Source organism: Peromyscus californicus, unplaced genomic scaffold (genome assembly GCF_007827085.1).
Source record: "Peromyscus californicus insignis strain IS unplaced genomic scaffold, ASM782708v3 Scaffold_6__1_contigs__length_162567912, whole genome shotgun sequence".
NCBI lineage: Eukaryota > Metazoa > Chordata > Mammalia > Rodentia > Cricetidae > Peromyscus > Peromyscus californicus.
In genome coordinates this window covers 88,474,391-88,501,004 of record NW_026294584.1, presented here as the reverse complement: position 1 = coordinate 88,501,004, position 26,614 = coordinate 88,474,391, and the positions used below count along the sequence as shown (strand labels likewise).

The window sequence follows — 26,614 nt, the reverse complement described above, 5'->3', positions numbered from 1 at the left end:
AAGATCCACCATGTGTGGTGCCTACCCTTATTATCATTTTAATTATGATGTCTGCAAATATTTCAAACTTTAAAAAGAAATATATTGATCTTGTGTATTACGAACATTGAAATTATCATGAGAATATTGGTGACCCCTGATTTGCATTCGTGTGTGTGTGTGCTGTTCCATGTGTGTCTGTAAGTGTGCAAATTCAGAGGACAAGCTCAGCTGTCATTCTTCAGAAACCATCCACCATATTTCTCGAGACAGGGTCTGTCACTGGCCTAGAACCCACCAAGTAAGCGAGGCTGCTATGAATAAATTCTAGGGATCCACCCATCTCTACCTCCTCAGCCCCAGGACGGCAAATGCACACCACACTTGGCATTTTTATGTGAGTTCTGGGGACCAAATACAGAACCTAGTGATTGTACAACAAGCACTTCGCTGACTATCTCTGCAGCCCCATCCTTAACTTGTAGAAAAAGACCCGTATTCTTTCTGTTGCAGACATTGTCAACTTTTAGGTACCATAGGGAAGGAGATGGCAGGCTTCAATTCTCACTCCTGTTTCCTTGGAACATTTCCAAACTTCGTGAGAAAGGATACCACTAGTTGCTCGGTGTGCCAGTGGGACTGTTGCTCAATTAAAATCCCAAAATCAAATTTAAGGGGTCATTTCCTGAGCTAACTTTTCTTCAGCATCCAGAATAACTCACACGACCATCATAGCATTTCCTTTAGATGCAGCACCTGGTTGCGTCTTCTCAAATGCCTCCAGAGGTCAATGGAAAAACTCAGCTGGAGAACTCCATGGCTCATCAGCCTGCCTATTGTTCTGTACATGTAGTTTAATCAGCACAAGTAAAGTCACCATGTTTATGCACTGCCTGTGACTTCTTGCCCTGTTATGAGGACAGAGCTGGGATTTTGTGACAGAAGTGTATGCGCTTGCAAGTCTGACATATTTATTGTCTGAACCTTAAGGAAAATCTTTGCTGACTCTAGGTGTACATGATAGAAGATAGATAATAAGAAAGACTGGCAACCTGAATGCTAATTTCTGTTGTAGCTTTATGCATATGACAGAGAGCTTACTTCTGGTGTGTTGCTTCTTTATCTCTAAGAGAGAGAGAGAGAGAGAGAGAGAGAGAGAGAGAGAGAGAGAGAGAGAGAGAGAGCGAGAGAGAGAGAGAGAGAGAGAGAGAGAGAAGAGGAAAGAGAGAGGGAGGGGAGAGAGAGAGAGCATGCAAGAGAGGGGGAGGGTGGGAAAGAAGGAAGAGAGGAATGGAGGGAGGGAGGGAGGGAGGAACGGAGGGAGGGAGAGAGGGAGGGAGGAGGGAGGGACAGAGGCTGGAGAGATAGTTCAGTGGTTAAGAACACTGGCTTCTCTCCCAGAGGTCCTGAATTTGCTTCCAGTACTCACATGGCAGCTCACAACCATCCATTCAGATACTTTCTTCTGGCCTCCAAGGGCACCCCATACACATGGTACACATATATAAATTCAGACAAAAAACCAGTACACATTATTTTATATAGATATAATTGGAGTAAATACAAATTAATTTAAACTTTTTTTAAGCACAACCAACATACCAATTCAAAGAAGATAAAATTCAAACTTGGGTGCTCAGAAAACTTATACATTCAAAAATGTCCAGAAATTGAGTGAACACCCAGTGTGCCCATAGCACCAGGCACTCAGTTTCTCTCATTCTTCTTTCTAATTGCTAGATATGCCATCACTCTAAGATGAGCATTTCTTCATGTTTATGAAATGGTGGTTGAAGGTTTCCACAGGCTGGATATTTCCTTTCTATATAAAATGAGAAAGAAGAGATTAGAGTTTTATATACATCTCCCTCAGCCCTAAACAAAAACTACCAAGGTCAGAGGTCCACCCGAGGCCAATCACTTTGTTCCAAAGAAACCTTGCTCATGTTCACCCTGGGATCAGTCAAACTTTACCTATGTTCCTGAGGAGACCAGTTTCCTCCAAACTACATGGCTGTTAGCCAACAGGAAAAGAGTGGACCTGGACCTGAGGCTGAAGGGAGCGGCCTTGTGTCCACTGCGTAGGACAGGGAAGCAGAAGGCATCCTTGCAAGGTGTCAGAGCACTAAGCAAACTGTCCCATAAACTCTACAACCTAAAAATGACTGTCAAAATCCAGCCTTGCTTTTGGTTCATTTGAAAGGCAGTTATGTAGTGAGAGATTGTCCTCACACTCTGCTGTTTCCATATCCCCTGATTTAACAGCTGCCAAGACTTCTTTTTTTTTTTTTGGTTTTTCGAGACAGGGTTTCTCTGTGTAGCTTTGCGCCTTTCCTGGATCTCACTCTGTAGACCAGGCTGACCTCAAACTCACAAAGATCTGCCTACCTCTGCCTCCCGAGTGCTGGGATTAAAGGTGTGTGCCACCACCGCCCGGCCCAAGACTTCTTAAAGTATGCAAGAAAGCAGAAATGCTTAATTATTTGTTATTTTCATCTTCTTCTTTATTTCTCAGGTACTAAATATTATGCTTCCCCATTTGAGCAAGAAAAAAGTGGACGCCATCATCTCAGAGGCCCAAGATGCTGAGTATAAGCTCGAGTTCATTCCAACCACTACCATAGAATATGTGAACAGCTTAGTCTTCCTTGACGAAATCCAGGAGCGGGTAAGTGGTTGTTCTCCTGTAAATCAGTGTGTTAGATCACACGGTAGGAAAGGAAGATGCATAGCAAGAAAAGCAATGAGGGGCACAGGGTCAGGAAACAGTTGCCTAAGTATCAGAAACACTTTCGGGCATGGTTAATGATGCCCTGTATTTTAACAGTAATGGCAACTAACCTTTACCAAATTCTAACCATTCAGGTATTGCATCAGATTTTTACATGCCTTACATCTCTATCCTCACAAATACTACAAATGAGGAAACAAAGTGAAATAGACTGATATCCGAGGTCCCAGAACTTGCATATGGTAAAGCTGGAATCAAACTCTAAATGTCTTCAACCACAAAGCCAACCTTCTCAAGCATACTTTATTGCTATTCTAATTTTTCAGTAAGTGGTAGCATGGATGTTGGTCATCATGGGGTCATAATCCTTTAGCTTACACCTACATAATACCTCAGGATATTCCGTTAGAAGTGGACAAAAGCAACTCAAACTAGCTTAGGTAGAGACAGTCTCTCTGTTTCTGTCTGTCTGTCTGTGTGTGTGTGTCTCTCTCTCTGCCTCTCTGTCTCCCTCCCTCCCTCCTGTGAGTGCCTCTCTCCCTTGCTTTCTCCCTGGAAACTTGATCGATTGCCTCCTCCCCAGCTCTTCCCTGAGGCAGCAATATAACACTTGCCTCTAATAATTAACTATCCCTAAACTCGTTACTACCGGTTTGGCATTAAAGCAGTGATAACTCATTTCCTAGACTATCAGAATTCGAAGAAATGTGACAGAGTAAAAGTTGGTCATCCGTAATTAACAGAGCTAACAGTAGAGCCGCTTTCGCGTGCTTGCAAAGGTAACGTTCCTGTCAGTTATTTCAAGAACAGCCCCTTCTCAAGGAGGCAGAGAGTTGCTGCGTCAGGCGTGCTGCATCCCTGAGGACTAAAGACGTCAAAATTTACCCTCACGTGTTCACTACTGTGTTTGGACAAAGAGCCAAACCTGTCGTGACCTACCCTGGGCCAAAATGGGACCCTCATTTAAGGATTCAAAGCTGCTTCACGGAAAGGCCCCCAACTCACGAGTGTAGCTAGGTTCAGAACTAACCAAGGACAGAACAGGACAGCTCCAATCCTCCTCCTCCTCTGCCGGTCCTCTCTGCTTCTCATGTGACTGCTCTTTCTCCAACAGACAGGCTGCCGCTTCGTCATCCTGTAATAGCAGACATGGCTGCCAGCAGCTCCCCAGGAGCAGCTGAAAGTCCAGCCAGCCACCAAAAGCGACAGAACTGATTTTTATGTAGAGAGAATTAGGTCTATTTATAACTACCTTCAGGTGCTAGATACTTTGTTGAGAGCAGTCCAAACTCATATGAGTTAACGTAGAAAATGGAAACATGGGGCTGGAGAGGTGGCTCTGAGGTTAAGAGGGATGGCTGCTCTTCCAGAGGACCTGAATTCAGTTCCTATTACATTAAGCAGCTCACAACTGCCTGTAACTCTAGCCCCAGAGGATCCAGACACCAGCTTCTGGCCTCCTCAGGCACCCCACAACACACATACACCAAATAATAAAATAGTTAATAAAAGAAAAGAAATGGAAAATGTGTTCTAAGTTTGTTTGAGATGTTCTGGAAGCTATGGATAGATCCAAAGGATGAAGAGTGGGGACTAGAAGAGCAGAGAAGAAACAAAAAGGCCTTCCCTGTTCCTCGCTGAGCTCTGTTCTTCTCTAGAAAACAGCTTCTCAAAAGGGCCCAGACCAGAGCAGAGCAGAGCCTGGGTGTTTGTTCAAAAGGTGCATCCTTGGGCCCCTCCCTAGGCCTTGTTAGCAGAAACTCTGGGAGGAGCACTTTAGCCTGTGTGAAGGAGCTTCCTAAGGCCACTGTCCTGCAAACTACAGGCAGAGACCTATTCTCCACAAGCCTCTGCCCCCAACTGCAGTCAAGGTCTCATGCTAAGAAACAGTAGTCAGCTTCCACACAAAAGCAGATAGCTGTGTTCGCACCTACATCTAACTCTGGCTGTGCTCAAGAGGAAGATCAGTCGGAGCTGGATTCTCCAGGTCCCAACTGTGTGAACATGGCAGCTTATATAACCACGCGGCAGAGTTGGGGTTGAGGGATTTCCTCCAAACTGCAGAATCATTTGTTCCCTGAAAATTAAGGAACACAGGAAACACACTGTCCACTGAAAGTAGATCATCGAGTTTGGTGAGTAGCCATTTGGGATGCAGTAAAATAATTTAGCGAATTATAGTGAAGTTTCACCACAGATCTGGGTTCTGCACCTGTGAACGAGGAACATGGTCTTCCCACACCCGAGGGGCTCCTCCACAGTGACAGCTGCTCAGTACATGCCCCTGACGCTCAGATGCAAACAGTCATAGCATGTATGGTCTTAGAAATTGGCTGCACTGTTTAATGCGACAAGGAACAGGAAATGGGGAGAGAGAGAAACTGATTTTAACTTCTAAGACTACTTAACTGTACTCAGCTCTGAACATTTACCCCCAACTCAATTACCCAATTACCTGTACTGTAGTCATGCTTATATGTATCATGTGACCAGCTTCAGCCAATTAGATGACCATGCCAAGTGCGCTCATGAACTGACCATTAACACTTTGATGTTCATATCTCATAGCAGCGTCTCCTATCAGAAAACACTGCTACTCTACTGTGTTTCATGAACAATGTTTCTCTGCAGATCGAAAGCCTGGAGGAAGAAGGGAATACGGTGGTTCAGATGTACAAGCTCATTGAACAGTATCAGGTGCCCACGCCTCCTGAAGACTTTGCCGTCTTCGCGACTATGAAGCCATCCATTACTGCTGTGCGGAACGCCATTGACAGATCCGTGGGTGATCGAGAAACAAGCATCAAACAGTTTTGTCTGCACTTGGGTCGAGACCTTGAAGATCTCAACAATGAAGTGAATGAAGTCAAGCTGCAAGCACAGGTGAGCAGGAGCAGATCTTTCCAAATAATCCGTCCAGTTTGGGGATGACAGTGCATTTACACTGTGCATCACTGTCTATGTATATATACATCTGTATATATACACACTATGGAATTTATTAAGCTAATTGATCTGTCCATCACATCACATCCTTCTTGTTTTGTGGTGAGAACCTTACAATTTATTCTTCAAGTCATTTAGAGACTATATTTCATTTCAACAAGTTAGCTTTTATTTTTCCTGCGCCCCTTCACTGTCTCCGTCATGACAGTCTTCTTAAGCTCCTGAAGTACAAATGTCTTCTTAAGTTCTGTGAACCACTATGATAAATGAATTGACCCTAAGGAGGAGTCGTGGGACCCTCAGGTACAGGAGCTTGCCGTCGGCATCAGAAGGAGAACAGTCTTGGGAAGGAGCCCTCCACCTGTGGCATCCGAGGGGTCTCCAGATAGATAGCACCAGGCTGAACTGCCTTGGAGGACACTCAGCCCGGTGCTGATGCAGAACGGCTTGGTTTGCTGGGAGGGGAACTCACACACACCTAGTATCCGAAGCACGTTGTGAGAAAATACTTGAAGGATCTGACCTTCCTCATTGTCTCTCACAATTCAAAGCATTTTCTACTGCTTTATTTTAAGAAGGAAACTTTCTTTCTATCACGGCCCTCTCTCCCCTGTCACATTCAGATCTCCACAGCTGAAGTCTTGTTTCCAGCAGGAAATGAAGGAGACTGTCCCAGCTTCTATTTGATCATTGTGTATGTCAGAGGTGGAGAGGGGGTAGCACGTGTGCCAGGGCACTTGTATATGCAGGTCAGAAGACAGCTTGCACCTTCCCATCACTGCCTGAGTCCCAGGGCTCAAACTCAAGTCATCTGGGTTGGAGGCGAGTGCCTTTGCACACTGAGCAATGTGGCCTGCCCCTACATTCTGTCTTAAAGAGTCAGGTCCCCATTTCATGTCTTCCGCAGCTCTCTACTTTTTACTAGGCTGACATACAGCATTTAGGAAAAAGCCAACCATTTTTTAACATAGTTTCTGAGAGTCAAAGAGAATTAGGGAAAATACATTTTGGAAACAGGTTTAGTAATTCCCCTAACCGTCATGAACGAGGAAATCCGCCTAACCAGAACCCACATTGATTTTACAGGACCCACAGATCTTGGATATTAATGCTGACCAGGAAAAGATAAAGCTGATGCTGAGTGAGCTGCAAACCGTTCTGGATGACCTTCAGAAACGCGCCTTTCAATATAAATCCTACCAGAAGAATTTCAAGGTAACCACAGTTGTTCACATCTGCTTCCGGAACGCACACACAAAGGTGTATTTATGCAGAATTGCTTTCAACAAACCAGAACCGCTCAGTGGACAGCTGTGCTCTGGTCAGTGTGCCGCAAGCACACCAGGGAAGCTGAGTACACAAGAGGGTTGGAGGGCTGGAGAAATGGCAGATAAAGCGCTGGATGCACAGGTGTGAGGACTGAGTTCGGGTCCCCCATACCTGCACCGGAGTAAAAGCCCGGTGTAGCAGCCTGCCCGTAATCCCAGCAACTGGGAGTTGCAGACAGGGTATCCCCAGGGCAAACTGGCTAGCTAGATTAGAAGAACTGGCAAGTTCTGGGTTCAGTGCTTCTAAATATCTAGCAGAGAACAATCAAGGAATACCCAACGTCAACCACGGGCCTCTACATGCCTATGCACGCGCACACGCACACACACACACACACACACACACACACACACACACACACATGTGCCCACACACATACAAACATATACACACATGCATGTGTATCACACATACATACAAATGCAAAAAACTAGTGTAAGTGAGAGACAAAATATCCTCATGGGAAATTCTCAGCCAAACCCCGCTGAAGTTGCTATGTTACAATGAGTGTGCATTTCAAAATGTAGTTCATTACAGCCCCTCTAGCTTTTTTTTTTTCCTTAAGTAAATTCAAACTTTTTCTGCATTTGCATATATTTTGATTCCATGAGCTTTGCCTGACTCGTCCTGGTGTTACATGAAAGAAGAGCTGAACCAGACAATAAAGTGGGTCCCAAAAGGGAGGTTTGGAAGGCTGAGGATGAAGAGAGAGAGAGAGAAGAGAACCAAGAGATGCTCGCACCTAAAACAGCATTTCCAGAGAGCAACAAGATAAATGAAAGACTAGAAAAGAAATAATTCCTAAGATCAAAAGCAGGAGGTCACCAGGCATGAGGAAGGTGTTATTAGTGTCTCAGAAGTCTTGGCAGAGTGGCCTGCGCCTCACGTCATGATGCACCGGCTCACTCCAGCGTCCCGGTCCTCTCCTGAGGCCAGGCCTTAGTCGAGCAGTCTGAAGAGCAACACGCTTGGTGCCGGGCAATGAGACGGGTGTAAACCTGAGTGAGGGAATAAAGCCTAAACGGAAGCACAGAAGAGCCCGGAGAACTAAAGCAGTCCTGGGCAAAAAGAACGAGGCTGGAGGCAGGGCAAAGCTGCAGAGCCAGAGGATCAAATCCAGAATTCTCCCGGCTCAACAGCTGACACATACGTCAGCGGACCAGACTAGAGGACCTGGAATTGAACCCACACAAGGACAGCCGCCTGGATTTTAACAGAAATGCCGAAAACTACACTGGAGAAGAAAAGTCTCTTCCATAAATGGTACCAAGGACCCTGGGTATCCACATATTCAGAATGAAGCAAGATCCCCATCTTTTACCTTATACAAATACATATATTTGTCAAAGACTTCAGTGTAAGGCCTGAAGCTGCCAGGGGAAAGCTTCAAGATGTCAGCATAGGCAAGGCCTTTCTAGAAAGGACTCTACTATGCATGAAATTCAAAAGCTTCTGCACAGCAAAGAAAACAAGAAGGTGGAGGGAAGGGACAGCCTGCAGAATAGCAGAGAATCTTTTCAACTGATAGATTAATATCTGGAATTTATTGTGAACTCAAAGTACTAAATACACAAAAAGATAAGCAACTTGATAAATGGGCTAATGAGGTGAAACACAGTTCTCAAAAGATGAAGTACGAATGACCAATACATATATGAAAAATACTCAATATCCTTAATCATCAGGGAAATGCAGATTGAACCTGCATTGCAATCCATCCCACCCTAGTCAGAATGATTACTATTAATCAAACCCCAACGGACATGATGGTGAGGATATGGGGAAAGGAGCTGTTACACACCACTGGTAGAAATGCAAATTAACTTGGCAACTATGGAAATAAATATGATGCAGCTATAAGACTCCTGGTGTATATCTGCAGGACTTTAAGTCAACATACCACAGAGATATCTCTGTATCCATATTTAATGCTACACTATTCAAAATAGTGAAGTTATAGAATCAGCCTAAATTCCCATCAACAGATAAATGGATAAAGAAAAATGTGATATGTGTCCACAGGGTAGTTCTACTCAAGCATAAGGAAGAATGAAATTATGACATTTCCAGCGAAAACAGAGGGAAATTATTGTGTTAAGTGAAATAAGCCAGACTCAAAAACACAAATACCATGTGTTTTCTGTGATTTGTGGATTCTAGCTTTTATATAGATAGCATTTAAAATGCATGTGTGTGTCTTGAAAACAGAATGGAGATGTGGAAAAGGAGACTCTCGAGGAAAAGAGAGAAAATATAGGGCAGTGTATGGAGTAGAAATGATCACAGTGCTTGATACACTTGAAAGAAATTATAGTTCATACATGCCAGTTAAGAAGATAAACAAAAACAGGGGCTGGAGAGATGACCAGGGGGTGAAGAGCTCATACTGGTCTTGCAGAGGACCTGAGTTTGGTTCCCAGCACCCAAATTGGGTGGCTCAGAGCTGCACAGCAACTCTGATGTGTCTGGCCTACTTGGACATCTGTACTCACATGCACAAATCCACCCAGAAATACACATAATCAAAAATAAAACAAATTTTTAAAAATAAGAAAATCAGAAAAAAGTTTGGGGGATGGCTCAGCCAGAAAAGAGTTTTTCTGTACAAGCACAAGACTTGAGTTTTATCCCTAGATCTCATGATTTAAAGAGGCCAGGTGTGTGGTACATGCTTATCCTAGAGCTGGGGGGAAGGGGACAAGGATAGCCAGATCCCTGGACACTCTGGTCAGCCAGTGTGGACTATTTGGTAAACTCTGGGCTAGTGAGAGACCTTGTCTTAAAGCAATGAATCAGATACTTAATTGGAACCTGAAAAATAGTCCCCTAGCTTCCACATGCATGCATACACTCACACATCTGCACAAATATGAACACACACACACACACACACACACACACACACACACACACACACACACACCTTAAAAAGGAAAGAGAAAAAAAAACAAATCAAATCATGTCATATGCAACATAGACGAACCTGGACATTTACCCTCCATTGAGATGAGCCGATCACAGAAGAGCAAATAGTGTGTGAAATATCTAAGGCATCCTCACAGGAGTGGAAATCACCACCGTGAGTGCCATTGTCTGAGGAGGGGAAATGAAGAGTTGCCTGCTCAGCCAGTATAACTTTTCATAACCGTGGAATGAACAAGCACTGGCAGCCGCTACTGATGTTGTAAACACTAGATAGTTAACAGAACTATACACATAAAGATCCCCTTCAAAAATAGATCTCACGTTATGTACTTTTTTTTTTTTTTTTTTTTTTTTGGTTTTTCGAGACAGGGTTTCTCTGTGTAGCTTTGCGCCTTTCCTGGAACTCGCTTTGGAGACCAGGCTGGCCTCGAACTCACAAAGATCCGCCTGGCTCTGCCTCCCGAGTGCTGGGATTAAAGGCGTGCGCCACCACCGCCCGGCCCACGTTATGTACTTTTACCATAACATTTGGGGAAAAAATCTCTAAAGAAAAAGTGGGGTGATCAATGGCTCCGTGGGGACAAGTATGAGGACCTGAGTTCAGATTCCCCAAACCAATGTAAAGTCACTGTAATCCCAGTGCCCCTAAGAGAGGAGGCCAAGCAAGGAGAAGCCTTGGATGCTTGAATGGCAGGTAACCTGGTGTATGGAGTGGCAAACAGCAAATAGATCCTGTCTCGAACAGGATGGAAGGTAGAACCATCACCATACTTTATTCTCTAATCTCCACACATTCGCCATGCCATATGTGTGCCTCACACTCAAATGCAAGCATGTACTCATGGCCCCCATATACAGAGTAAGCACGTACTATGCACGCACACACACACAAACACACACATAAATAAATAAATAAAATAAAGCCAGGTGGTGGTGGTGGACGCCTTTAATCCCAGCACTCGGGAGGCAGAAGCAAGCAGATCTCTGTGAGTTCAAGGCCAGCCTGGGCTACAGAGTGAGTTCCAGGACAGGCTCCAAAGCTACACAGAGAAACCCTGTCTCAAAAAACCAATAAATGATAGATAGATAGATAGATAGATAGATAGATAGATAGATAGATAGATAGATAAAATAATAAAAAATAAATCTTTACAAAAAGAAAACACCTTCAGGTTGTCTGCATTATTCCTCTCCACAAGGTTTCTCTGCAGATCATGTGGTTAGAAACAGCGGGGCTATTCAGTGATCTTAAACCTCACTGCCTTCCACCGTCTCCCCCAGCAGCCACCACATACATATGTTCTTCTTCCATCCCCAAAGCATAGGAGCCCTGAAGGAAAGCAGTCAGTCTGAAGACTCACCATTTCCCCCCAAAGACCAAGCGTCCAAAACCGAAGCCCACAGTGCTCCCCCGGTAATGACCCTGCTCAGGATATGTAAGTTGTAAGGAAATATCATGAACTATATTTTGCTCCTCAAAGGAGGAATTATAATGTGTGTGGCACTTTGTAGGGTTTTTAACTTTCAGTCGTCGCTCCCATCCCTTCCCTTCCCTTTCCTTTCCCCATTTAGGACCCGCATTCTTCCAGGAAATGACTGCACCCCGAGTGGCCAGCAGGACGAGACAGTCGTTCTGTCTGAACCCTAAGCTCTGCGTTTTGCCTCTTGTGTTTTAAAGGTGGAAGTGTCCAAGTTTGATGCTCTGGAAGAAGTTAGTGCTGAGCTGAGGCTCAAGCAGCTGCTCTGGGACTCCTTGTCCGAGTGGGATAAACTGCAGCAGGAATGGCTGAAGGTAGGGAGACAGCTCTCAGTGCTTACGGTGTTTTACTAATCCCACTGAATATGAATAATATGAGATGTATTTCAGTAATCGAGCGTCTTCTTATTGTCAGGGAAACATGTACCTCAGCACTCAGAATGTTGAATTCACACATCTGCGTGGGGGAAAGCAGCGATGGTGGACTTGAAACTCAGAAGTTAGAAAAAATATAGCTTCATGTTCTTGTTCGTCTTTCATGTGTCCAGTTTTGCATTCCAAAAGAATTCAACGTGTGCGGTTCCTGTGAGGCAGTGGTTATGAAATCTGGGTTTTCTCTTTAGTTCCATTGGCCATCGTCAGTAGGAACTAGACATGACTAGTCACCGAATGCATTTGTCACGTTGGCCCACTTAGAAAAAGCAGGGCAGAGGTTTTGTAACCTGAAAAGTTCCGGTTTTTTCTTCTATTTCAAATCATCCCATTACAGTGTTACTCAGTGTGTAAACTGTATTGCTTTGCATAAAATAAAGTATGGTTTTATGAAGACATAATCAGTCTTCTAGTTAAATATAAGAGGCCCTTGTCACTGAATGCTACAAAGCAAACTTTTCTTCTAAGGCAGACTTGCTGGCTCCTTTGTTTACGAGAGTTGCATGGTGGAAGTGCCCACGTCACATGATGTCTGACGGCAGTATGACTTCTAAACACAGTGTTACCATGCAACACCCCAGTGTTCTTGAGGACTATTGGTTTGGGTTGTGATTTACCCACTTAGGTGTCCGTTAGCTTAGGCTTCTGTTCTTCTTGTCCCTGATGGAAGGGGGGCATTTTGTTCACACCGGTAGCATAGTATCGCAGGAGAAATCTCAGCAGTGACTTCTCATGTCTATGGCATCTAGTCTGACAGCCACCCTAGCTTCACTTCAAGGACCTGCCCGTATTCAAAACTTGAAAAGGAAGCAGATGTGAGCACTTTCGAGTACGGTCAACCCTGGAGTACCTCTCTCTCAAGTATGAAACAAGTATGTGAAAACTACCATCTGCTTCACAAATAGTTTACACCCCTCCTTCATCCTACCTGTGATAATGCCTGTAGCCAGAGGCCACATGTCTGAATAAAAAACCAAATGACATAGGAAATGTTTTCCAGGTAATATTCCAGGTGATGGGAGAGGCAGAGAGGCATTTAACAGAGTAAAGTCTCTCTCTCACAGAGGCCATCTTCTGGTGGAAGAGACCAACGGCAAACAGAAAAGAGGCAGAACATGTGTGCTATAACGTGAGAGAACTTCACATGTTCTCCCATAACTCATGTGTCAATGACTTGGAGAAGTTTCTTACCACCACAGTGGTTAGAGCAGTGTCTTCCAGAGAAGGTTGTGTCCCTCCTATGAAGTCTGCAAGAAGACCATGGAGGACAGAAGGGATATGTGGGATCTAGGGGAAGTAAGAAACCATACAGGGTTACAAATTTTCTGTTGCCCTCAGTCCACATGACAGACAGGCCAATAAATATATAGCCTTATACATATATCTATAACTAAAAAATACAAATATAGATATATGTATATTTTAAATACATATTTATCTATTTATATATAACATTATTTATATGTAATATATTTATATAATATTTATTTTATATGTATAATATATAATATAAACATATGAATGATAAATAAATCTTTACACTAGTATATTTTATGCGTTATTATAACTTCTTCGTTAGCTCGTTTCTCCTAAAAAAAAAAAAAACAAAAAACAACTCTATAAGCATTGACCCTCAAGGATCACAGTACTGCACTTGATGGTGAGCGAGACAAAACTATGAAAAGAACTATGGCAGTTGACGTTATAAACAGCTGTTTCCAAGCCTCCAGATTGATTCGGTTTAGAATTTTAAGGGCCAGAAAAATTCAAATAAAGTAAAACTTTTATAATACTAGAAGCTTGACTTTCATCATGTGTTTTAACTTTTTTTTCCCCCACAGTCCAAATTTGACTGCTTGGATCCAGAAGCCCTAAACAGTCAAGTTACCAAATATGCTAAATTTGTGACGCAATTGGAAAAGGGATTGCCGCCCAACAACGTGGTGCCCCAGCTCAAACAAAAGGTGGAGAGAATGAAAGAAAAGGTAAGGAGGGTAGGGATGGGGATCATTTCAGAACCAAACTCAGATGCCCTGGGTGTTGTTTTCAGGAAAAAGAAATAACAATCCGATTTGTCTGTCTCAACGACTGGTGAAATTGTGCAGCTGAGTGTGGTGGTGAGAAGCGACGCTGGGTGTCTGTTAAGTGGTAGACACACTAATGCCAAGATGCTGATGCCCTCAGCACATGGGCAGCAAGCAGACTTGCCTGCTGCAAACAGCCTTATCCGTTTACCCTATGTGCCACACAGCCAGGCGTTGTCCAGATGTATTTAGTGTGAAAGGTCAGGGAAGCCAGGTAGCACGCATATAGGGCTAGTTTGAAACTTTGCGTCACAGCCACGCCAGTCCTTAGAAAGGGCCAACGGGCTGGGTGAGACTGCTCAGCGGGTAAAAGGCTCTTGCAGCCAACCCAGAGGTTGACCTTCCCATTCTGACCTTGCCTGTATCTCCCTTTTTATTGAGACCTCTAATAAATTCATAGTAGTTCGTTTAAACACTCTGTTCCCCCGTGTGCCATTTCTGAGTTTGATTCTGCTCTCTGTCGACTCTCAGGTGTGTTCTGTTGTGTCTTTTCATTTTTGCTGTTTTGTTGTTGAAATACATCTGCAGCCGTGGGTGATTACTGGAGTACATGATTTGCAGTCTTGGAGATGAGCATTCTTTTTCCTCAGTTTACCTTTTTGTTTGCCGTGTTATATTAACTCCAGTTAGGAGTTCAGCTGGGCTTGAAATATGATATTGCTACAGTTGGCCTCACAGCACCTGGGTCTTCTTGTTTTCTAGTGACACCAACTGCTTCTCACGTGAGCTAGGTCCCAGAGGCTGTGTTTTCAGTTTTTATTCTCCTAGACCTACGTCCTTCTTTTTTGTTGTGCCCCACTGAGAACCGGTTTCCTGTAGCTTCCCATTCTAGACTGCATTATTTTTACCTGACCAAGAATAGCCTGGTGGGAGGGGCAAAGAGGCACGTACTTCATTCACAATTAGCTCTACTCAGTGAGGCACTCCATCCTTGCCCTCTGTTCTGGTCTTCAGAGAAACACGTGACTACCAGTTTCCCCAAAATATGTAATTAGTTAGCCACCCTGAAACCCCGTGTTCTCACAGTCTTAATAAAATTCCTCACTTGCGTTGGTCTCCTGAATTTTCTCCACTGTGGGTGCAAGTGGTGCTGTTTTCACATCTCTATATTTATAAATTGAAACCATGTACAACGTGTTTTGATTAATTCCACTCATCATCCCTCCCCTCCAACCTCATGCACTCTTTTTCATGCACCGAGTCTGATAAACTCCACCGGTGTGTTCATGGGTCTAGGACCACTCAATACAGCATTGGCAACCTACTCAGGGCCACACCCCTGAAGAAAACCTGTGAGGCCTGCTCCCAGATGCCAGCAGCTACCCATAGCTCCTCATTCAGCTAGTGCCGGGGCTTCCTGAGCCCCTCCTCCATCCACGCTGGGGTGTGACAGACTTGACCTTAGGCAGGTCTTGCGCATGTTGTACTTTTTACAATTAAAAATGCACTGCCTCCAAATGTTTGCTCTCCAGCTTCCCGTGATCATCGACCTGAGGAACCCAACTCTGAAGGCGCGACACTGGGCAGCGATTGAACAAACTGTTGATGCCCTCCTAGTGGATGTTGAAATTCCGCTGACCCTAGAGAGGCTGTCCGAACTACACGTCTTTGATTTTGGTGAAGAAATCCAGGACATATCTGGACAAGCTTCTGGGGAAGCTGCCTTAGAGACAATTCTTAAGAAGGTAAATCAGGGAAAAGCCAGGTGTGGTGGCATATCCCTTGCATTTCAGCACCAGGGAAATGGAGAAAGGCGGATGAATCCCTGGGCCTTGGGCCAGCCAGCCTAGCTCACTTACAAAGTTCCAGCCCAGCCAAAGACCATGACAATCAATCGGTAAGCGAACATCTGAGGAATGGCACCTGAAGCTGACCTTTGACTTCCACATACACATGCTCTTGAGCACATTTGCCTATATACATACACCCACACATGTAAACACACACACACACACACACACACACACACACACACACACACACACACACACCCCATAGCATGTGAAGGTTTACAGATACAACATAAAGATTACTAGTATCTGTGTTATCTGGATGGAGTTTTCACCAACCCAAGCAGCATCCTCTGTCTCCTTGAATGTGTCTCTTGGTGTTATATATTCAGTCTATAGCCCAAGCAGAACCTGACAGCACCAAGGTCTGCTATGTGCCAGCTTTTATAAAGAACTGCATGCCAGAGATTTTTTTTTTTAACAGAATAAATACGTTATTTTCTGAACTCCCGGGGAAGGCTGGGCTGGGCTAGGCTAACTACCTTAAAATGCATCAAGAAGACTTTTCTATTGACTATACTGTCTCCTCAGCCTAACAGTGTGTGCCTGCCTGCCAGGTGTCCAAATAAAAAGAACATTTTCCTTCTCCCGAAAGAGTAAGATACCCATTATCACCAGCCCTTTACCTGTATTAGTAACAGTCAAATGAAATCAAGAAAATCAGTGGCTTCCAACCGAGAAAAGGGTCTTGAGAATTTTAAGGGCCATAAGGAGGAAAGCGGGGTAGTAACAGTTCTCTCTGATTTCACGCCATGTGCCTTTATGATGTGTCTAGACATGCGAGTTTAAATTTCCTCATGCTTGAACTATTTCTAAGGTGGAAGATTCTTGGAAAACAACTGAATTTGTCATCCTTCCTCACCGTGACTCTAAGGACGTATTTATTCTGGGCGGCACAGATGACATACAGGTATGTAAACGGGTTACAGGGAAATCTGTGGTAAATCAGGCATGGTGGCACACACCTGTGATCTCAACATTTAGGAAACAACAGCAGGAGGATTGCCATAAATTCAAGGCCAGCCTGAGCTACATAGCAAGTTCTAGGCTAGCCAGGGATAGATAGTGAGACTCTGCCTCAAAATAAAGAAGGAAAGGAGGGAGAGAGGGTGAGGGAGGGAGGTGGAAAGGGGGTGATTTTATGGTAAAAGTCCTGACTATACCTCCTGAAGCTTCTGGGAAAGATTAAGCAAAGTGAACTAAGGAAAAGTTAATCTGGAAAGCAAGATGTGAATAATTGATACAAATGTTTATTCACAAATACTTACCAAAGTAATAAAATGGGGTGTGTGTGTGTATATGTGTGTGTGTGTGAGCATGTACGAGTTACAGACCTATTACAGGTTGAAGTGATAGGAGAGTCTTTCCTAGATCGATCAGGACAAGTGACCTTAAAGACAAGAGATAACAGCAGGGAACAGGAGAACTTCAAACTGTTTCAACAGAGCAAAGTAACGTGAGTGAGCATTGCCTGTGTGCAGCAGGCCAAGGAGTTGAACTCACCTGTATCTGTCTAGGTAGATAAAATCTAACCCATGTGCTTAGAGTGTAGATAGAGTTTTCCTGCCTGGCCCACAGTCAGGACAAATCTCTCTCACCCGCCAGTCCAGCAGCCACTCAGACCCGACCAAGTAAACACAGAGACTTACATTGCTTACAAACTGTATGGCCGTACCAGGCTTCTTGTTAACTGTTCTTATATCTTAAATTAATCCATTTCTATAAATCTATACCTTGCCACATGGCTCGTGGCTTACCGGCATCTTCACATGCTGCTAGTCATGGCGGCGGCTGGTAATGTCTCTGACTCAGCCTTCCACTTCCCAGAATTATTCTCCTCCTTGTCCCGCCTATACTTCCTCCTGCCTGACTACTGGCCAATCAGTGTTTTATTTACTAACCAATCAGAGCAACACATTTGCCATACAGAACATCCCACAGCATTAGAGCATTTAAAATCTAAAGGTACATTTGTTTAGCAAAGGGAACGGGTCCTATGGCCCAATTCAAAAGGCAAAGCTGTAGTCTAGGGTGGGTGCGAGGCAGAAATAGAAAGTGTTGGTAAGGAGGGTAAAATCAGACATCACTCTGTGCAGTAGTCGACAGAGAACCGAGTTGAGCGCGGGAGCTGGGAGCCGAGCAGTGCCAGTTGGGACTTCAGTGGACAACTCCATTTTCCAGATTTCATTTAATTCAATGTTCTATGGGGGATGTTGTTGCTCAAGGGGAGCAGTAGGGATGCTTCCTCTAGGGAATTCAGCTTCGTCATCCTGGAGACGATTTAAGAGACAATAATCGTTCATTGAACAGAGGCTAACCTTGCAAGCCCAGGGTGTTTTGAGAGATGAAAGCCTACCAGAGTGACAAAACTGTATAAAGGAGATGCCCGTTGCCTAATGGTGAGAGCAAGAGAAGAACATTAAACTAAGCAAAGCCCTCGTGCCGTTAATGATGACAGGAGATGGCTCAGGCAGTAACAGACCTGCTGTCCAAGCGTGAAGACCTGAGTTCAAGTCCTGACACCCATGTACAACGCTGGGGTGGGGCAGGGAGGTGCTGGGTGCCTATAGTCCTAGCGCTAAGAGTCAGACAGAGGTGGCTCTCTGGGGCTCACTGGCCAGCAGTCTAGTCTAAGCAGAGGGTCCTGGGTCTCAGTTAGAGACCCTGTCTCTCTCAAAAGACAAAGGGATGGCTCCTGAGGAGCGTCTTCCCTGGCTGGCCTCGGCCTCCACATGCAAGTGCATTCACGTGTATGCACAGCCCCATGCACACGATCACACACACACACACACACACACACACACACACACACACACACACACACAGGTCTCTTAGTTAAGTGCCCCCCAGTGACCTTTGAGAGAATGTAGAGCATTGTAAGCATAGTGAAAAGGCCACGCTTTGGCAGTGGCTGGGTAGGAAGCAATCGGTGGGGCCACATTATTGATTCAACCAAGTTTAACTGAAATGGACTCTCAGAATCGGAACTATTCTGAGCTCAAGGACACATGGTTCTGCCTGTGTCTTGGTCCCTTCTCTCTGAAGGTCCTTCTTGATGACAGTACCATCAACGTTGCCACCATCGCCTCATCACGGTATGTGGGTCCCCTGAAGTCTCGAGTGGATGAATGGCAGAAACAGCTTTCCTTATTTAATCAAACACTGGTGAGTAAGGGCAATTTCAACTCCTATACTCTCAAGTGGAGGGCTACAAGGCCCTTGCAAATACTGATCCTATGGGGCTAGGGATGCGGCTCAGTGGTAGAAGGCTTGCCCGGAATGTGCTAAGTCCTGGGTTTGCTCCCCAACACACACACACACACACACACACACACACACACACACACACACGCATAAACACACACACACACACACACACACACACACAGTAGTTTTAATATTATATAACTTAGAAATGTAGAGTTTAACTTTTGTTTTAATATTATACACAGTTGTTTTAATATTATGTTATTTAGAGACATAGGGTTTAATTGTTGACATTTTTGTAATGTTCAGAATGAAAATATATACATTTGCCTTGTTTATATCATTCTGCAGCCTGCTGTCACTTTTATCATCACTGTTATTATTATTATTTTGATAGAAAACAAAAGACCACAAAATTAAACAAGTTATACATTTATTGCTCAGCATATTTGTTAGTTAAGTACAGCACATCTGGATTCTCATAGCTGGGTGAGTCAGGAAGTGAGACTGGCTTGTACCGGGTCCCTCTGCTTAGGGGGTCCCAAAGCCACAATAATGATCTGGATAATTCCTCATTAAGACTCTCTCCCTGAGTCATTATGGGCTCTGCTTGTCTATATTTGGGAGTCATCATGACTGTTGCCCACCCCATCCTTCAGTTTTCTGTCAGAAAACAGCTGGTCTCCCAACAGAATGTATTCTCTACACATTTTAATCATGTTTGACGGGACCCCTCTGGCTGTCTACACAGCTGACTCATTGTAATTACCTTCAGTGGAATGCGGGCTGAATCAAGTTGGACTGACTCTTGGGCTCTTCTAAGAAATTTTATTTCAAAGGCCCTCTGGGAGATGACAGCAGTTCCCAAGGGAAAGATACAGCGGTTCCCAAGTCACACAGGCTACGATTTCCAGGATAATTGGGGGTATCGGTTTGGAAGTTACCCTTTGATAGCCCCGCGCTTTTCTCCAGGAAGAGTGGCTGAACTGTCAGAGAAACTGGCTCTACCTAGAAAGCATCTTTAATGCCCCAGATATCCAGAGGCAGCTGCCTGCAGAAGCCAAGATGTTCCTTCAGGTGGACAAGTCGTGGAAGGAAATCATGAGGAAGGTGAACCGGCTACCCAACGCGCTCCGAGCTGCTACTCAGCCAGGTAGAAACTTCAGAACAAACCGTGTTTGTCACTTCTAAAACTCTAAGCGGCCTGTGGTACATCCGGGACTTGATGGAACTGAGCTTTCTAATTATCTGGCTTATAGTTCAGTTTGTGATGTTAGAACACAAGTTAAATTCTGTTCAGATTATTCCCTCACAGATAGAATTACAAAAAATTCCATAGTTTTAACTCATTCATTAGAATGAATTAAAAATTTTACCACTTATTGCAATTCAAGTAACAAGGTTGAAATTTTTGATGTGTGTGAGAGGGAACATTACTCTTTATTTCTTTTTCAAATTTTATTTTATTTAATTAACATTTTTTCATTTATTTTGCATACCGACCACAGTTTCCCCTCCTTCCTCTCCTCCTGTCCCCGCCTCTCCACTCCCCACTTCTGTCTAACCCCCTCCCTATCTACTCCTCCTTCATCTCCATTCAGAAAGGGGCAGGCCTCCCATGGGCTTGAACAAAACATAGCATATCAAGTTGAGGTAGGATCGAGCTCCTCTCCCTGCAACAAGGCTGGGCAAGGTAATCCAGCATGGCAAACAGGTTCCCAAAAGCAGGCTAGGCACCAGATAAAGGTCTTGGAGAGATCAGGGATACAAGGAACATATCTAAACATTATAAAAGCAATATACAGCAAGCCGACAGCCAACATCAAATTAAATAGATCAAAACACAAAGTGATTCCACTAAAATCAGGAACAAGACAAGGCTGCCCACTCTCTCCATATCTATTCAATATAGTACTTGAAGTTCTAGCTAGAGCAATAAGACAACAAAAGGAGATCAAGGGGATACAAATTGGAAAAGAAGAAGTCAAACTTTCACTATTTGCAGATGATATGATAGTATACATAAGTTACCCCAAATATTCTACGAGAGAACTCCTACAGCTGCTACTTCAGTAAAGTGGCAGGATACAAGATTAACTCAAGAAAATCAGTAGCCCTCCTATATACAAATGATAAACAGGCTGAGAAAGAAATCAGAGAAACATCACCCTTTACAATAGCCATAAGTGATATAAAATACCTTGGGATAACTAATTAAATGAGTGAAAGACCTGTATGACAAGAACTTTAAGTCCCTGAAGAAAGAAATTGATGAAAATATCAGAAGATGGAAAGATCTCCCATGCTCATGGATAGGTAGGATCAACACAGTAAAAATGGCAATCTTACCAAAAGCAATCTACAGATTCAATGCAATCCCCATCAAAATACCAACACAATTCTTCACAGACCTTGAAATAACAATACTCAACTTCATATGGAAAAACAAAAAGCCCAGGATAGCTAAAACAATCCTGTACAATAAAAGAACTGGAATCATCACCATCCCTGACTTCAAGCTCTACTACAGAGCTACAGTAATAAAAACAGCTTGGTATTGGCATAAACAGACACGTGGATCAATGGAATCAAATCAAATCAACTCTGACATAAATCCACATACTTAAGAATGCCTGATTCTTTTTTACAAAGAAGCCCAAATTATGGTTGAAATTATTTTTAACTGTTTCTCCTAGATATACTAATTATATATAACAATGAGTTACAGCATGACATTTTCATGCATGTGTATCGTATATTTTGCTAATATTCAGTCCTATTACCTTCTCTTGTCCCCTCCCACTCCTTCCTGCTGATCCTCTTCTTATTCCCAACTAGTCGCCTTTCCACTCTCACGTCTTTTCGTGTGTGTGAACCAATGAATTTAGTGTGGTTTACAGGATCATGGGCACCTTGTCAGTGGCTATACCACCAAAGATGTCGTCTCACCCCACCCCACCCCACCCCCACCCAGCATCAAGGTTGAAATGTTATAACAAGTTCTGTTTCTGTGCATATGCATCCAGTTTCTGGAATGCACATATACTCACTGAAGTTTACACTCTATACTAAAGCCCCAGCCAGCCTGCTTGTCATGTGGCCAATGGCAGCATCTGGCTATGATGTGGAATAGTCTCAGACACAGACCCTGCCTAGCAAAGGCGACTTTGGGGGCTATGTTCTTTGCCCAAAGATTCTTACATAAGACAGAGGAAAGGAAAACTATGGGATGGTAGAAATCAAACATCCACAAATGTCTTAGGGAGGCTGCTCACCGCTGGTGGCTCACGGCTGTCTTCCAGCTGGTAATAACACCTCAGCAGCCTTGGACCCTTTGTTACACAGGTGTTCTGGATGGTATAGAATATCCTCCCCATACCTCTGCAAAGTTCCCATGTCCATATAAACCAAGCAGACCCACAGCTGTAGGGATTAGAGCATCATCATCTCTGGAGGCGGGACCACTGCCCTGCCTGCCACAGTCCCTCCATGGCCATGTTCAAACCTTCAGTGTCCAAACACAGCAACATTTGGTTACAGAGTGATGTCCCTAAAGACTTGTTATAAAACAGACGTTTAAAATTATTTATCCTTTGGAAGTTTCATACACAAATATAATATATTTAGATCATATCGTCTCCTCATTCTCCCCAAATCCACCTGACTTCACATCCCCTTCCTCCTCCTCCTCCTCTTCCTCCCTGTTCTTGCCCCACCCCCACCTCCTATAACCTACTGGGTTCACTTTGTGCTGTCCATATGTGAATGGGTTTTAGGGCATCTATAAATGATGAATGGAAAACAGGTCTCTTGAAATTAAAAAAAGAATATAATTCCAAAATATATCTGGCCTCAAGATTTCAAATAAAGAAGTGTAGACCTGTAATAAATCAGATGATGGTAAAGCCATAAAGAAAAATAAAGTAGGATAAGGGAGTAGCTGAGGGTTATTGTGTATGTGTGTGTATGTGTGTGTGTGCATGCGTGTGTATACGTGTGTATGTGTATATCTGTGTATGAGTGTATGTGAGTATGTTCATGTGTATACATGCGTATTTATGCATGTGGGTAGGTGTGTGTGCACATGTGTTTATTTGTGGGTGCATGTGTGTTCATGTGTGTGTGCATATGTATGTGTATGGCATGTGTATGTGCATGTGTGTATGTATATGTATGTTTGTGGCATATGTGTGTATGTGTATATGTGTGTTTGCATGTGTGTGTGCATGTGTGTATGTATATGTATGTTTGTGGCATATGTATGTATATATGTGTGTTTGCATGTGTGTGTGCATGTATGTGTATGGCGTGTGTGTGCGCATGTGTATGTATATGTATGTTTGTGGCATATGTATGTATGTGTATATATGTGTTTGCATGTGTATGTGTCTGCATGTATGTGTGCATGTGTGTGTATGAATGTGTGTATATGTATGTGTATGTCTGTGTGTACGTGTGTATATATGTGTGTATGTATTTATGTGTGTGTATGCATGTGTGTGAGCAAGTGTACATGCATGTGTGTTTATGTGTTATTAGGCTTTTCAATAAAGTGGCTTTTGAGCAGAAACTTGCAGGAAAGAGTGACAGTATGTGTGCCTCTGCAGGAAGGCAGAAAGGCAGAGAGAACAAAGAGCACAACCAGGCTCCTAAGGCAAGAGCATGCTTAGCGTGTTCCCTGTCGCTATGGAGTTGTGTGTCCACGCCCCTCCCCCCCAGTAGCGTGCTTGGTGCGAGGTCCGAGGGACCCGGGGGCTCAGGTGGGTGACGGGCCACTAGATGGAGCTGTTGACTACACAGGGTCTCAGAAGCCGTGATAAAGATTTGGGGTTTGTTCTTGGGCAGGTAGGGAAGCAGGGACTGTGCTCAGCATCAAAAGCACAAAGATGGAGAAGCATGGAGGCTGCTGCCTCCGGAGCTGCAGCTGACTACTGGAGAGCAGTGCCTGCTGCCACACTTAGCATTTAACCGTGACAGAAAGCAGGCAAGCAGGAAACTGACAAGGAGCAGGAAGGTTCCAGACGCTGGTTCTGTCTGCCCTGTGGACTCACAGCCCCCTAAAAGCAGCGGACGCTGGCCAAAGTCATCTACAATTAAAAGTGCTGTTCAAATGAAGTAGATATTAAAATAGTATAACTAACTAGCAGTAGTAATTCTTGGGCTGGGGAGGTGGCTTAGCAGTTCAAGCGATGGCCACACAAGTAAAAAGCCTGGAATTCAGGTCCCCAGAGCCCACACAGAGGCCGGGTGACGGGTGTAGCTCACATGTAATCCAGCCTTGGAAAGAATTACAAAACCCAAAGGTGGAGATGGGCATACCCAGAGGGAGCTGAGCGACACTAGCGGGAAACTCCGGGTTTGGCTGAGAGACCCTGCCTCAAAAGAGTCGGGTGGATGAGCCATCAAGGAAGATTGTTGCTATGAACTCCAGGCCCTGAATATCTATACATGGGCATGAGCACCCGCACACACATACATGTGCTCCCACAAACATGCAAACATATATACATACACTCATAATGCACAGCACAACACAACATATGCATGAAAAAGGAAAAATTTTTAAAGAACGAAGCATCTCAGCCAATACTACCATTTTATTATTCATTATTCTACCAAACAAAACAGAGACTTTAAAATGTTAATATCTTTTATTTTCATTTAAAATGGTATTCTCTATTTTAATATAATTTGCCAACTTTTTTTTCAAATAATAGGGCTTCTGGAGACTTTTCAAAACAATAATGCATTACTTGACCAAATTCAGAAGTGTCTGGAGGCATATTTAGAGTCAAAGAGAGTTATCTTTCCAAGGTAAGTTAAAAAAAAAAAACAACAACCTACGACATTTTGTTGTAGACTGTAGATCAATTAGAAATGACAGTTACACCCTCCAAACCTCAGAGAACTGGAGAGGAGACGAGGATGCCCATGCTGCTTGCAATTGCCTCAGACTTGTGGGCAAACACTACGCTCTCAGAGATGCCCAGGCTGGAGGAGAGCAAAGCTCACTCTCTGCTTGAGGGTACAGGGAACCCACAGCACGTCACTCCCTTCATCTCCCCATCCTCAGCAATGCGGCCTCCCCAGCTTTAACTCTTCTATTCCCTGCATTTAGCGTGGGCCCTAGAGTCTTCGCCCTCTCACCGTGGGCCCCGAGGTGAGGCCCGACAACTCACTTTGCCATGTTGGCATGATTTGGTAGTCTAGAACTTCAGACAAAACAGAGACTGAAATAACTGCCTTTTCTAACGCACACTTGGATTACTTAGGCCTAAGTTTGGTCAGGAACAGACAAGCTCGTTCTTTACCCATTTCGCGTAAAATGATAATGGAAACACAGGCAGGATGCTTCATTTCCTCGTAAGTATGGCCATGTATGTTGGCAGAATCATAGTCTGTCACTTTTCATAGCAGCATATGTTGCCTTGTGATTGGTACACTGTCACAGGACCAAAGGGCTCCACAACCACCCATCTGTCTATTAGCTCTTCAATAGTTAACGTGCTGTGTGACATAGCTTCACTAAAACTCAAAGCCAAGTAACAGGCAAACAGGCCAATATTGTAGCAAGATCTAATGGTATTAATAATTTTTAGAAAAATCCTTTCTATTCTAGCTACTAGGCCTAGGTGTTCGAGATACATCATCATTAACCTTTACAAGAACTTCCTTAGAGACATGTGGCCTACCCCCAACCCCAGAGAAGTGGGGTTAGAAGCCCAGGGCATCAGTGCCCAGGAGCAGATGTGGCAGGATCTTACCTTTTACGTCTACCCAAGACTGGGCATCAATGTCAAGTCATGCTTTACATCAAGGTGTTCCTTTAACTCTGCAGGTTTTACTTCCTGTCAAATGATGAGCTCCTGGAGATCTTGGCCCAGACACGAAATCCACAAGCCGTGCAGCCTCATCTAAGGAAATGCTTCGACTCTATTTCGAAGCTCGAGTTTGCGCTCATGCCTCCAGCAGAAGGGAAAATCCCTGGCATGGACACCGAGCCGGAAAAGGTCTTCACCAATGACATTTTAGCAATGCTATCACCTGAGGGAGAGCGGGTAAGGTGCTCAACAGTTCCTCGTGGATAAACTTGATCACGTGTCTGGGACCCGGGTCGAGGCTGCTCATTCTCACCCTAGGCTTGTCAGGGACTCTGATAGCCCAGCAGTTTCGAGAATAACTGAGAGAAAACTCTTACCCTCAAAGAGCTGGACAGCTAAAGGAGAAACTAGAAGCCGCCACGATACTCACAATGGTCTGTTTGGGGAATGAAGTGGAGAGAAACCATCACATGTTAGCCAGCTCTGCAAAGAGGAACAGTGACCGGCCCAGAGTGCCGGGGCTTGACCAGGGCACCTGGATCAAGACCTACCACCCTCTAATCGCTTCCACGAGATAGTATGAGCAGTAGCACCCTACTAGCAGGGCGACAGGGACTTGCAGCTGTTACTCTATGTAAATGACTTAATGTGGCAGCCATTGTGCTCTGTGTGAAAGAATCTGTTACTACAGTTCCTCCAGAGCTGTGAAGCCCCTGCATTTGGAGAACACTAGAAGAGTGAAAGGCACACACACACACACACACACACACACACACACACACACACACACACGCACAGGCACGCGCACGCGCACGCACGCGCACAAATATAGACGCATACATGTATGCATGCATCATTGCTGATGCAGAAGGAAAGAAATAAGAGAATTCAGG

General features: G+C 44.2%; 1 protein-coding gene across 2 annotated transcripts in view; it reads left to right on the top strand.

Moving 5' to 3' along the window:
• The window catches only part of Dnah6 (dynein axonemal heavy chain 6), a 220,711-nt gene that overhangs the window by 42,992 nt on the left and 151,105 nt on the right, over window positions 1-26,614 (top strand). For both annotated transcript variants that reach the window (XM_052718995.1, XM_052718994.1), the window contains exons 14-24: window positions 2,495-2,647; window positions 5,342-5,593; window positions 6,743-6,871; window positions 11,589-11,702; window positions 13,661-13,804; window positions 15,376-15,588; window positions 16,511-16,603; window positions 18,739-18,858; window positions 19,873-20,053; window positions 24,618-24,714; window positions 25,739-25,958. In XM_052718995.1, the coding sequence (XP_052574955.1) occupies window positions 2,495-2,647; window positions 5,342-5,593; window positions 6,743-6,871; window positions 11,589-11,702; window positions 13,661-13,804; window positions 15,376-15,588; window positions 16,511-16,603; window positions 18,739-18,858; window positions 19,873-20,053; window positions 24,618-24,714; window positions 25,739-25,958 (1,716 nt within the window). The remainder of the gene's footprint in view (window positions 1-2,494; window positions 2,648-5,341; window positions 5,594-6,742; window positions 6,872-11,588; window positions 11,703-13,660; window positions 13,805-15,375; window positions 15,589-16,510; window positions 16,604-18,738; window positions 18,859-19,872; window positions 20,054-24,617; window positions 24,715-25,738; window positions 25,959-26,614) is intronic.